This window comes from Myxine glutinosa, chromosome 2, assembly GCF_964187855.1.
Source record: "Myxine glutinosa chromosome 2, kmMyxGlut1.1, whole genome shotgun sequence".
Taxonomy (NCBI): Eukaryota; Metazoa; Chordata; class Myxini; order Myxiniformes; family Myxinidae; genus Myxine; species Myxine glutinosa.
Window position 1 is genome coordinate 43,885,856 of NC_136262.1, and position 12,410 is coordinate 43,898,265.

Below are 12,410 nucleotides of genomic sequence, written 5' to 3' on the forward strand. Positions count from 1 at the left end.
TGTACACATGGAGTAGTGCAAGTGGTTTAATGACCCCTGCTGTAGAGAGGGGGGTATTGAGAGTGAGGAAAATGATGCCAATTCTGAAAAACAAATCCTCGTGTATGTGTGTGTCTGTGTGTGTGTGTGTGTGTGTGTGTGTGTGTGTGTGTGTGTGTGTGTGTGTGTGTGTGTGTGTGTGTGTGTCTGTGTGTGTGTGTGTCTGTGTGTGTGTGTCTGTGGTAAAATAGGCGTATCTTTTATCTATCATGGTTCTGTTATCAGAACATTATGTTATAATGTTGTATGTGTTATATAACTGAGTTGCCGATGTGCATGGAAGAAGTTTCGGGAACTGAGTGGTGTGCTGACGAGGAGGGGAGTGTCGTTGAAGCTGAAGGGAAAGGTGTATGCTGCATGTGTGGAAGTGTTATAATTTATGGGAGCGAGACATGGGTAATGAATGTAGAGCAGCAACGAAGGCTGGAAAGGGTGGAAATGCGAATGGTTCGGTGGATGTGCAGAGTATCGTTGAGAGAGAGGAAGACAAATGATGAATTGCGAAAGATGATGGGAATAGAGCCTGTGATTGATGCTGTGAAGAGGAACAGGTTGAGATGGTTTGGTCATGTGTTGAGGAAGGATGAAAGTGACTGGTTGAGAAGAGTGATGGAAATTAATGTAGAAGGAAGTAGCGGACGGGGAAGACTGAGAAAGACTTGGCTAAAGATGGTGGAAAAAGAAATGCGGGCAAGGGGGTTAACAAGGAGAGATGCAGAAAATAGGGCAAAATGGAGAAGATTGTCATGGGGACCGCAAGGCTAACCCCCGCTCTAGCAGGGAAAATGGCCTTAAAATGCCTGTTGTGCTGTTGTTTTTATCTATCATGGTAAAATGTGCGTTGTGCGTATTTCATTTATCACCCATTTTAGTGTAAATTAAATGGTCAGTGTCATGTTAAAACGTGATGTGATCGTAGATCTATTGATGACGTCACGGCTGACACATTTTTGCAGACTTCTGGCACCTCAACATTTGGCACTACACCACTGCCTATAACCATCCAGTGGAGCAAGATGGCCAGGTTATCAAAACAGGAAGCCTTAGTGCATGTCCACATCTGCAATTGATGAGAAGATCAGTATGGAGGAGTAGTTTCGATTAATGGGTGAGGTTGTTAATAATAACACCGGATGAAGGAAAATAGTGCGATCATAGGGGTGGATAATAGCGGTCGCTTGTGTCTTCTGCTCTTCTCAATGGACCCACAATCCACCACATTTACACATAAATACGTTTATTTCCTATTTCATACAAACCTGATATTCAAATTAATGGGATCCCTCTCACATTTTCAATACAGCATATTTAATTTCTAGGGGTAGTCAAAATTATATCCCATTTCAAAACGTTTCTGAGACAAAATGACTTCCATTCAAATAGCATGAGCAAACACCTATTTTTTCTGGATATTTCTGGAATTTTTTCTTAGTTGGCACAATCACCTTTAAGCTGTCTACCCTGGGGTCCATTTCGAACCTACTTTATAATGTCAACCTGGTTCTTTGGAGATCGTGCATTGCATCATTGAGTGTGCCTTCTGTCGGTGGGGACATCAAGCTGCCGGCACTCGTCCGCCAGAATTGATTGCTGCTCGTGGAGTTTAAACATCTCACGGTGTCATTCATACAGAGCAGGCTTTTGTCACCAGCAGCCGTGCGTGAAATACCAAATTCCTCCTCGAACCCCCAAAGGGCCACTGCATCAGCGACACGTCTGCTTTTCCAGAAATTATAAAAACAGCAGCCGAGTGCCGTGTATGATTGAATGGGAAAAATGTGTCACAGCGTTAAAATTAATTTCCTGTAATATCTTAATCATGGTTTATTTGTAAAAATTTGGAGTTTACAAAATGTTTACAAAAGTTTGCAAAAAAATTTACAAAAAATTTACCAAAAAAAGTTTACAAAAAAGTTTACAAAAAAGAAAAGTTTATAAAAAAATTAAGTTTACAAAAAAAAGTTTACAAAAAAAAATGCTTCCTAATCATGGAGTAAAAATGTTTGGCCAACATGCAGTAATATTCTCAGCAGTCATTTTTTGATCTCGTCCAAATACTTAAGATTGATTTCCTCCAAATAATTGAGAGGGTTAAAAAATCCGCCGAAGGCGTCGCAAGAAAAGTCTGATTTTCTTTCTCGTTCAGTTCACCGTCATTCGATTGATCAGCGCAATTGAATATATTTCACTTGCAATTGCGAATATTGTGATCGGTTCAGGATGAAAAAGAACTCTCTTTAATCACGGAGAGCTCCAGAAATGTGGAGCATTTTGCTTTCGAGCTCAGCTGCTTCGTCTGGTTTTCACAAGCAAATTGACATAATTACTTTTCTAGAATGTTGTCCATTCATATTGAACTTGCATGCTGGACAAACCCATAGTTAATTGTTACCACTGATTAAAGAATGTTGACCTTATCCATAGCTGCTGACAAAATACTTCATGAGCTACTTTTAATTGCATGAGCCGCTTTCTACCAACTTTCTACCAAGGTCGTCGCAACTCGTGTTTTGATTAATCTTTTTCTAACGTTGTACTCTCCCGCTTCAGTCCGAAATCTTTTTTTTATTTTGATTTGAGGTTTTATTTAGAATTAGTGCACGGGGCTTGAAAAAAATACACCCACTCTTCCTTCCCCAGCACTTCAAGTTGGTGATGCACCACTACTTGAGGTCATCCAACCTACACCCATTATATTGAATGTCTCATGAACACCTTCTTAGCTTTTCCCCATCGATTTGCACCTTGATTTCTTTCCTTCTTCTCTCTCATGTTAGTTCATCACCTAGTCGCATTGACATGTCATTAGAATGACAAGATAAGTAGTCCAGGTCGTTTTGTCGATTTTTGCTGTTTATTTTGCTGCGTCAGTCTTTACTGTGTGCTTCTACTTCGGTTTTGTTTAAAAATTCATGCAAATTTGTGAATATTCGTCACACTCTTTGTACCGTGTTTTTTGAATTCTGAAATCGAAACCATTCGCATTTCCACCCTTTCCAGCCTTCGTTGCTGCTCTACGTTCATTACCCATGTCTCGCTCCAATAAATCATAACACTTCTCACACATGCAGCATACACCTTTCCCTTCAGATTCAACGACACTGCCCTCCTCATCAGCATGCCACTCAGTTCCCGAAACTTCTTCCATGCACATCTCACTCCAGCAACCTACCCGATTCCCTCGTTAGTTGTGTGTCCACGATTGTCCTTCCTCTGTACTACACCAAAATAGGAGATTAAGTCTTTTTAGTTTTACCCCTTACTTCCTCGCTTCATTTCCCCCCAACTTTATGCCCTATATTTCGTGTCTTAAATATCAAAATAAAAATAAAATTCCTCCTCACCACACCCCCATGAGCATGCGTTGTCCAGCCCCACCCCTCTTGCCGTTTTCGCCTTTCAATCCCCACTTTGTGAACTATTCACCATACTTCTTGATGATCTTTCAACCTTTCTCTTTTTCCTCAAATCTGCTTTCACCGAACCTTCAAAAATAATGAAAAAACGTAGTCCCTCATAATGTACTAACCAAGTGCTTATATAGACCTCCACTTTCCTTCAAGATCCGCTCCACTTTGCTTGTTGTACACCACTCATTTCCTACGGTGTACAACAACATACTTCTTTCTTTATTGTTCCCCTTGCCAGAGGAGAGGGTATTACATTTGAGTCCGTTTGTTATTTGGCAAAAAAAAAAAAAAATAGTAGCTTCATCACTCCGGTTTGTGTGTTTGTTTGTGTGTGTGTGTGTGTGTGTGTGTGTGTGTGTGTGTGTGTTTGTGTGTGTGTGTGTGTGTGTTTGTGTGTGCGTGTGTGTTTGTCTGTCCACTATCTTATATTTGCCTACTGGTCACAATGTTAAACTGATCTTCACGAAACTTCACCAAATGGTAGAGTTCATGGTCCGACAAAATCCTATATATTTTTGAGGTCAAAAGGTCAACAGAGGCCAAAGGTCAACCACCTTTTTTCAAATTTCTAAAATCCTCAATTTTCATCTGATTGGCTTGAAATTTGAAGAAGATTTTCCTATCAGCTAACTGAATTCAACCACCAATTATTTGTGAGGTCAAAAGGATGCTTTACTGAGTGCGATTCTGCTTTGTTATATTTTGCCAAGTGCCAAGTGCCAACAAATAAGTTCCTTATTTGAAAACTATCGAATAACAACAACAACACAACATGCATTTTAAGGCCATTTTCCCTGCTCGAGTGGGGGTTAGCCTTGCGGTCCACATGACAATCTTCTCCAGTTTGCCCTATTTTCTGCATCTCTCCTTGTTAACCCCCTTGCCCGCATTTCTTCTTCCACCAGCTTTAGCCAAGTCTTTCTCGGTTTTCCCCGTCCTCTACTTCCTTCCACATTCATTTCCATCACTCTTCTCAACCAGTCACTTTCATCCTTCCTCAACACATGACCAAACCATCTCAACCTGTTCCTCTTCACAACATCAATCACAGGCTCTATTCCCATCATCTTTCGCAATTCATCATTTGTCTTCCTCTCTCTCAACGATACTCCACACATCAACCGAACCATTCGCATTTCCACCCTTTCCAGCCTTCGTTGCTGCTCTACGTTCATTACCCATGTCTCGCTCCCATAAATCATAACACTTCTCACACATGCAGCATACACCTTTCCCTTCAGCTTCAACGACATTCTCCTCCTCATCAGCACGCCACTAAGTTCCCGAAACGTCTTCCATGCACATCTCACTCCAGCAACCGTTGCCGAGTCTGATCCACCTTGTCCATTCAGCATGTCTCTGAGGTAGTAAAATGTTTTCACACCTTCCAGCTTCACGCTGTCTCCAAGCTCCAACTCACCATTTCCTCCATCTGCAGCTCCCTCTGTGCACACCTTACATTTGAATGTAGCTGCCACACTGGTTACTGACCCTCTCAGACCACTGCATTTTTGATGAACTCACTCAGCTCACATTGTACATTGAATGGAGTTCACTCCGACACTCTTCCTGCACACAGCACATGGCCACTTCCCAGTTCTTTCCACCTCACCACATGCTTTACCACTTGCCATCACCTTCGTCTTTCCTATATTCACCTTCAGACCTTTTGTCTCCATACATTCCTTCCACTTGTTCATCTTTTCCTTCAGTCCATCCATACTTTCCGCAATCAACACCAGATCATCTGCATACAACAACTCCCACGGTAGACCCTCCTTTACGTTCTGAGCCAGCACCTCCATCACAGCTACAAATAGTAGTGGAATTAGTACCGACCCCTGATGCACTCCCACCTTCACCTCAAACTCACCACTGTTCCCGTCCTTCGTCCTTACAGCTGTGCGTGCTCTTTTGTACATTGCCATCACTACTCTGAGCAACCATTCCTCCACTCCTAACTTCCTCAATGCCCATGTCAATACTTCGCGTGGAACCCTATCGAATGCTTTCTCCAGTTCAACAAACCCAAGAAACTACTTCTTCCTCTTCTCCATGTACTTCTCCTGCAACTGCCTCACAATAAAGAGCGCGTCTGTCGTTCCTCTTCCTGGCATAAATCCAAACTGCATTTCGTCGATCTTCACCTTCTTCCTTATCCTCGTCTCCAACACCCAAAACTATCGAATAAGAAAAATAATTATTATTAGAAGCAGAGGTTGTCTGAGTTTGAATAAAAGGTTTCTCGTTGAGTTTGAAAAGATCTTTTCGGATTTTCGAAGCTTCACTGCTACACTTTCTCCACGTTTTCGAAGTTAAGTCATTGTTCACAATTGTATTTTGTCGAAACTGTATTTATCTTTCGGTGTGTGAACCTATAGTGTGTCCCGAGGAAGATTCTTGGTGTTAATCTTTCATAAATTAATCGTTTCTGTTCGCCCGCCGTGTGCGGCCTTGTAGCCTCAGGCTTTCCCGGTCTCCCGTCAAAGTTTCTTCACTTAAGTTTCTTCCTTCGCTGCTTTTGTTTGGTTCTTAGATTTGTCCCTTCTCCCCTGAACTTCCCCGAACATCTACTCTTTGTCTAACGTTTTAACCCCCCCCCCCCCCAAAAAAACAACAAAAAAACAACAACATTTATTTCCCTTTCTCCATGTGTCTCATCGTGTGCTTCTCATTGTGTGTGCTTTTGTCTCAGCGTGTGCTTCTGTCCACGTGCGCTGTGTTGCCCCGCCCCCATTATCTCCTTGCCTTCCACCTTTTGCCCTGTTCAAGTGACTCGTGGTTGTCCCTTTAGGCCCTCTCCCCGTTAGTATTTTTGTGAATATAAGATTGTTCTTCACGGTTCTGTTTAAATATGTTTAAACTTTCCCCTGCAGTGTTTTATTCAGTGGTATATTACAACACGCTGTTTTTCTTCCTATTTAAAAGGCTCCTTTGAATTTACTCTTCCACTCAATTGCACTTCAAAAAAAATTCAATCTCTTATAATTCTTTCTCACAACATGCTCTAAATTCTCATTCATTCCACCCCTCCTCCATCGTTCTTAAACGGATCGCTAACTTGAAAATCACAATAAACCCAATTTGTTATAAATGTTCGTCTTTCATCAATCATCCTCTTTCTAAACTCCCCCCTTGCCCCTTCCCTCCAAATCACCCCCCTTGCCCCTCACCTCCTAAACTCCCCCCTATCCCCTCCCCTCATAAACTCCCCCCGCACCCCTCCCCTCCTCAACTCCCCCTTGCCCCTCCCCTCCCAAATTCACCCCTTGCCCCTCCCCTCATAATCTCCCCCCTTGCCCCTCCCCTCCTAAACTCCCCCCTTGCCCCATCCCTCCAAATCTCCCCCCTTGCCCCTCCCCTCCAATCTCCCCCCTCCCCCCTCCTCCTCAAAGCTGCCTCCTCCCCACTTCGTCTCCCTTCTATCTCATACCTTAACCTCCCCCAACCTTCTGCTTTCCTCTGCCCCTCCTCAAACAACTCCTCACTGTGCCTCATCCCAACACCATCAAACCTTTCGTCCTCCTCATCCTTCCCTTTCTTGAAACTCTTCTGTAATCTCTGACACACAATCAACTGCTCTCCCTACCTCCCCCTCTCATCCTTCATCTGACCCTACCCCTCCACTCCCATGTCCTGCACCCGATGCTCCTCCTCTCTCCTCATTAACGGTATGGACCTCAAACATCCGAGGCCTTCGCTCAAACCTGATTGATCTCTCCATTCAGGTTGCTTCTGACAATCCAGACTTGATCTGCTTCACAGAAACTTTCCTCCTTCAAGATGTCTCTGATTCCTTAATATCTCTTCCTGGTTAATCCCTCCTCTGGTATGATAGACCTGAGTTCGTCCTGGTGGCGGGGTTGCTATCTTTATCAAAAACTCTCTTCCTCACTCTCCTTGCACAGCCCTCTCTCCACCCAACCCCCAGGTGTACCTATGGCTACGGCTTCCTCTCCGGTCCCACCTTTTGTTCATATGTGTTCTGTACCGTCCTCCAAACAGTGATGACTCCATTTACATTTCGCTGTCTGACAACATGGACCAAGTTCTATCAACTCATCCAAACTCTCACTTCCTCATATGTGGCGACTTCAACTGTCATCATGCCAGCTGGCTGGGTGTGGGTTCCTCTCTCACCAGTCATGGCACCTCAGCAAAGGACTTCTGCGACTCATTGGGACTGACACAATCTGTCAATTTCCCGACCCGGATCTCAGTCAATAGAGTATCTTCTCTTCTCGACTTGGTTATGACAAACTTCCCTGCAAATGTCTGCTGCTCTTCTTCTGCTCCAATCGGGTCTTCTGATCATGTGCTTGTTAAAGTGGACATCTCTCTGGCCATTTTCAGAGAGCCTCCTCAGCGTCGACGAGTGTGGCATTTCACTCAGGCCGACTGGCACGGTCTGCAAGCAGACATCAATCATCTGGACTGGTCTCCCATCTCTACTGCCTCTGACATTAATTCTTCCTGGGAATTCTTCCAAAGCGAACTGCTCTCTCTCTCATGCACAGATTTATCCCATCACATCTTCAGTTATCTTACCCTTCCTCCCCCGTCCATGGTACACTGAGTCTTGTGGTGAGGCAGTTGCCCTGAAACAACTTGCTTTTGCCTCTTGGAAGGCAAATCCAACTGAAGGCAATCTCAGTTTCTTCCACCAAGCTTGGAACAAGTGTGTGTCTACCCTAATAAGTGCCAGGAAGCACTATCTCTCCACACTCAATAATGAACTCTCAAACCTGTCTCCTTCCTCCAAATCCTGGTGGCATCTGGTCATATCCGTTTCTGGTGTTTGTTCCCCTTCCATCCCCTCCCTTACCTCAAGTGTCTACACAGTTGACACTGCACGTGACAAAGCAGAATGCCTCAACTCTGTGTTTGCCTCAAAATCTTGTGTGCCAAACCCATCTCTCTCTGTTCCCACCTAACCCAGTCGAACCAAACTGCTCCTGGACTCTGTGTCCTTCTCTCCTGACAAGGTGGAGAAGTTTTTTGTCAAACCTCGACTCTGATTCTGCAACTGGACCAGACGGCATCAGCCCACGGGTCCTAAAATCCTGCTCTGCCGCTCTATCTAACCCTCTCTCTGTTCTTTTCACCCTCTCTTTTGCTCAAGGTCATCTGCCGGCATCTTGGAAATCAGAAAACATTACCGCTTTACACAAAAAATATGCAAAAACAGATCCTTGCAACTCCAGACCAATCAGCCTGCTCCCAATTATCAGCAAAGTCATGGAATCCATCATTGCTTCGGATATCAAATCCTTCCTCTTCTCCAATGGCTTGATCTCCGATCATCAATTTGGATTCAGACCAGGTCATTCTACTCTGGACATGTTGCTTCTGCTGTCTCAACAATGGATGGAGGTCCTCAATGCCAAACAGGAAATCAGAGCTGTCTCCCTTGACATATCACGTGCCTTAGATACGGTCTGGCACCCAGCTCTGCTCACCAAACTCTCCTCCAATGGTATACATGGAAATCTCCTCGCATGGCTTGCGGACGTCCTCTCTGGTCATAGTCAATGTGTGGCCCTGAATGGATTTCTCTCATCTCCCATTTCTGTTCTGGCTGGAGTTCCCCAAGGTAGTGTTCTGGGCCCTGTGCTATTTCTGGTCTTCATCAATGATATCTCCGACTCTCTATCTCTTTGCTGAAGACTCCACTCTCTGCCGCTACATTCCTCCTGCCTCAGATCGGCAGTCTGCAGCCTCCTCACACTCTGCAGACCTGGACAAAATCACAGACTGGTCAAATAAGTGTAACATCTATCTATAATTCCATTAATCTCTGTGTGTATGTGTGTATGTGTGTATGTGTGTATGTGTGTATGTGTGTTTGTATGTTTGTCTGTGACCGCTGTTTCTCGACAACCACGGGTCCGATATACTTTAAACTTGCCAGGTATATTGCTGGGGACCCGAGGATGTGCCTTTTCAAGGTTTGAAATTAATCGGACAAGTACTTACCGAGCTATGGCGATTTAGCCGTTCGCCGTTCGCTTTGGCGTTGCGAATGGACCAAACCATTGCATGTAAATAGAGGGGGGGGGGGGGGGGGGTTCTGTGGTCGTTGCGAATGGACCAAACCATTCATGTAAATAGAGGGGGGGGGGGGGGGGTTCTGTGGTCGTTACTGCCACGTGGTTTCAAAGTTTCTTTTTGTTGTTGTTGTTTGCACGCATGTTTTTTTGCACCCACGTACGGGCACGCCCTGGGATGTTTACACACACACACCCCTACACAAATTTTTTTTTTTTTTTTTTTTTTGGCAAGGAACGGGCACCCACGTACGGGCACGTCCTAGCTTATATATAGTACGGGCATGCCCTAGTGTCTTTCAATCGTGACAAATCTCACACTCTTACTATGTCTCTCCGAAAAAACTGACTGGAAAACCCTCCCATCCACTTTCTCAACAATCCTCTCCAAGAAGTTCTGTCGCTCAAGCTTTTGGGTCTCACTATCTGCCATGATGTTACTTGGGAAAACCACATTTCCAAGCCAGCCTCCAAAGCCAGTCCCCGTCTGGGCATCCTCCATCGTGCGAAGTCCTTCCTTGGCACACCTGAGCTCCTCACCACATACAAGGCTTTCATCCGCAGCTCAATGGAATACTGTTCCCCCCTCTGGGACGGTGCTCCTGCCTCACACCGAGCCCGGCTTCACGCTGTTGAAATCAAAGCTTTCAGAATCATTGGAATCTCCTGCGATGAAGCTAACTCAGAGGGCCTTTCACTCACTCACCGCAGGCAGGTTGGTGGTCTTTCTGCCTTCTACCGACTCCTCTCCGGCCTTGCTCCCCCAGCTCTCCCTGCTCTGTCCCCCAAATATTCCTACAGATCGCACAAGATCTGCCAGCAACCCTCTTCAAAGGTTAAACTGCCAAAATCAAGGCTCTCTGCTCACCTTCACTCTTTCATTCCCCTTTTCTCTCGCCTCTTGAACAAACTCCCCCACGCCCTCCAATCCCACTCCTCCCTCCAGGTCGTTAAAACAGCTGTTCACCACCATCTCTTATCTTCCCCCATCCAAAACCTTCAACTTTTCTACCCTTGCTAATTTTCACCCCAGATACACTTTTTTGAAATTCCAACTTCTTTCCTGGAAGTCCTTGCAGTGTCCATATGTTTTATTCTTCTCCCACCTCCCCCCAAGCCCTCTCCCTCCCACAGTTCTCTCGATGTCCTTGCTCTCAAATGTTGTGCTTGTGTCTGTCCTTCCCCCTCTCTCCCCATATTGTCTACCGCTCCCCTTATTTTGTGTTTTGTGCGTCGGTTTGAATTTTTGTGTGATGAGTGTTAGCTCTTTCACGAGCCTCGATCTTGAAACCCCAAAAAAATAAAAATCTGAGCGGTGTTCGTTGCCAAAAATGCAGGAAGTAATTAAATTTGTTTTTTTAATATGTTTTGGCAAATCTCGAGCAGGTGCGTTTCTCCATAAAGGTTTGAAGAAGAAGAAGAAGAAGAAGAAGGAGAAGAGGAAGAAGAAGCGCTTATGCTTTCTTCATGCTGTTTCTCCGTATTCTTTGTTTACAATCACAATCATGAAATTATGACAAATGGGAATAAAGTTGAAGCATTTTTCAACTTTAAAACACAACCTATCCTATGGAGGTGTGAATTAAGATGACAGTTCAGAAGGAGGAGAACAGCCTTGCTTTCATAAATACACTTGGTTATAAGAATCACTAATGATGTTAAACTTTTGAGATTTCACTCCAGATTTTGACACTTATTTAGTCTACAGGATCCGATCCACAAATCCCCAGATTTTGATTTTATGCTTTAATTAGTCCATGAGGGGTCTTCGTGGTTGCAGGGCAAGGCATGTTTCAATAGGCCAAAACAAAATGGCAACTTAAAAACCCAGCGATGTGACAGTGGGCTGACTAAGATGTTGGACTGCCATTTTGGTGAGGCTTTTTGGGGGGTTTTGTTCGCAGCATCTGGTAATAATTTTCACACAATTTAATAACACACACACACACACACACACACACACACACACACACACACACACACACACACACACACACACACACACACACACTGCATTTTATTATTATAGATTAGTTTTACATTGGTTCAATCATCATTTTGTCAGCCTTTATAATTGATAATGCATTTGTTTTGTCTGAAATAATTCAATATAAACAATTATTGTGAGGACCTTTATTTTCAAGTTCATTGAAGAAAGTGCATTCATCTTTTTTGTGAACCACAGGCTTCGAACTGCTCCACTGTGCTGACCCTGGCACCCCGGCCTTTGGACTCCGCCTCACTGATGAGGGTGGCCTTGCCGGTAGTAGTATAACATTCGCCTGTGAGCCAGGATACACGTTACGAGGAGAGCCCGTGCTCACTTGTCGTTTGGGTAAACGCCGTATCTGGGATCACTCTCTTCCCACCTGTGTTGGTATGCAAAAGTGATTAACAAAGATATCGATATTTTGCACAAATATTCAAGTGGCAAAAACCCAGCAATGTGCTGCGTGTATGTGTGCACGTTTGTCCATGTATGTACAGTATGTGTACAAGTGTTCATCAAATAATTCAGTACATTGTATGCAAATGCATTGCAGTTTTGCACCCATTATACCAATTAGCAATGCACTTAAACATGTCCAAATTCCAATGAATATCTAACTGGTGACGAGTCATTGATCGATGTGCATTCACACGTGCTCTGTGCAGCGGAGTGTGGAGGTGACATCAAGGATAAAATATCTGGTGCTGTTCTATCGCCCAGTTACCCTGAGCCTTACGGACATAACCTCGAGTGCATTTGGATGATTGAAGTAAATCTGGGGTACATCATTAGGTAGGTGTGTACGCCTTCAACACTTATTTTCCACCCACATTCTCAGTTCAAACTAGCGCAAGTTTTCCACCTTTTCATCTGCTCTCATCCAATTTTATATCCAATCCTTAACTATATAGACCCCTTGATCTG

General features: G+C 44.2%; 1 protein-coding gene across 1 annotated transcript in view; it reads left to right on the plus strand.

The window, feature by feature from the left end:
• Positions 1-12,410, plus strand: part of LOC137422386 (CUB and sushi domain-containing protein 3) — a 1,172,941-nt gene that overhangs the window by 669,780 nt on the left and 490,751 nt on the right. The window contains 3 exon segments of the mRNA XM_078772588.1: positions 11,682-11,873; positions 12,152-12,341; positions 12,343-12,376. Coding sequence (XP_078628714.1) covers positions 11,682-11,873; positions 12,152-12,341; positions 12,343-12,376 — 416 coding nt within the window.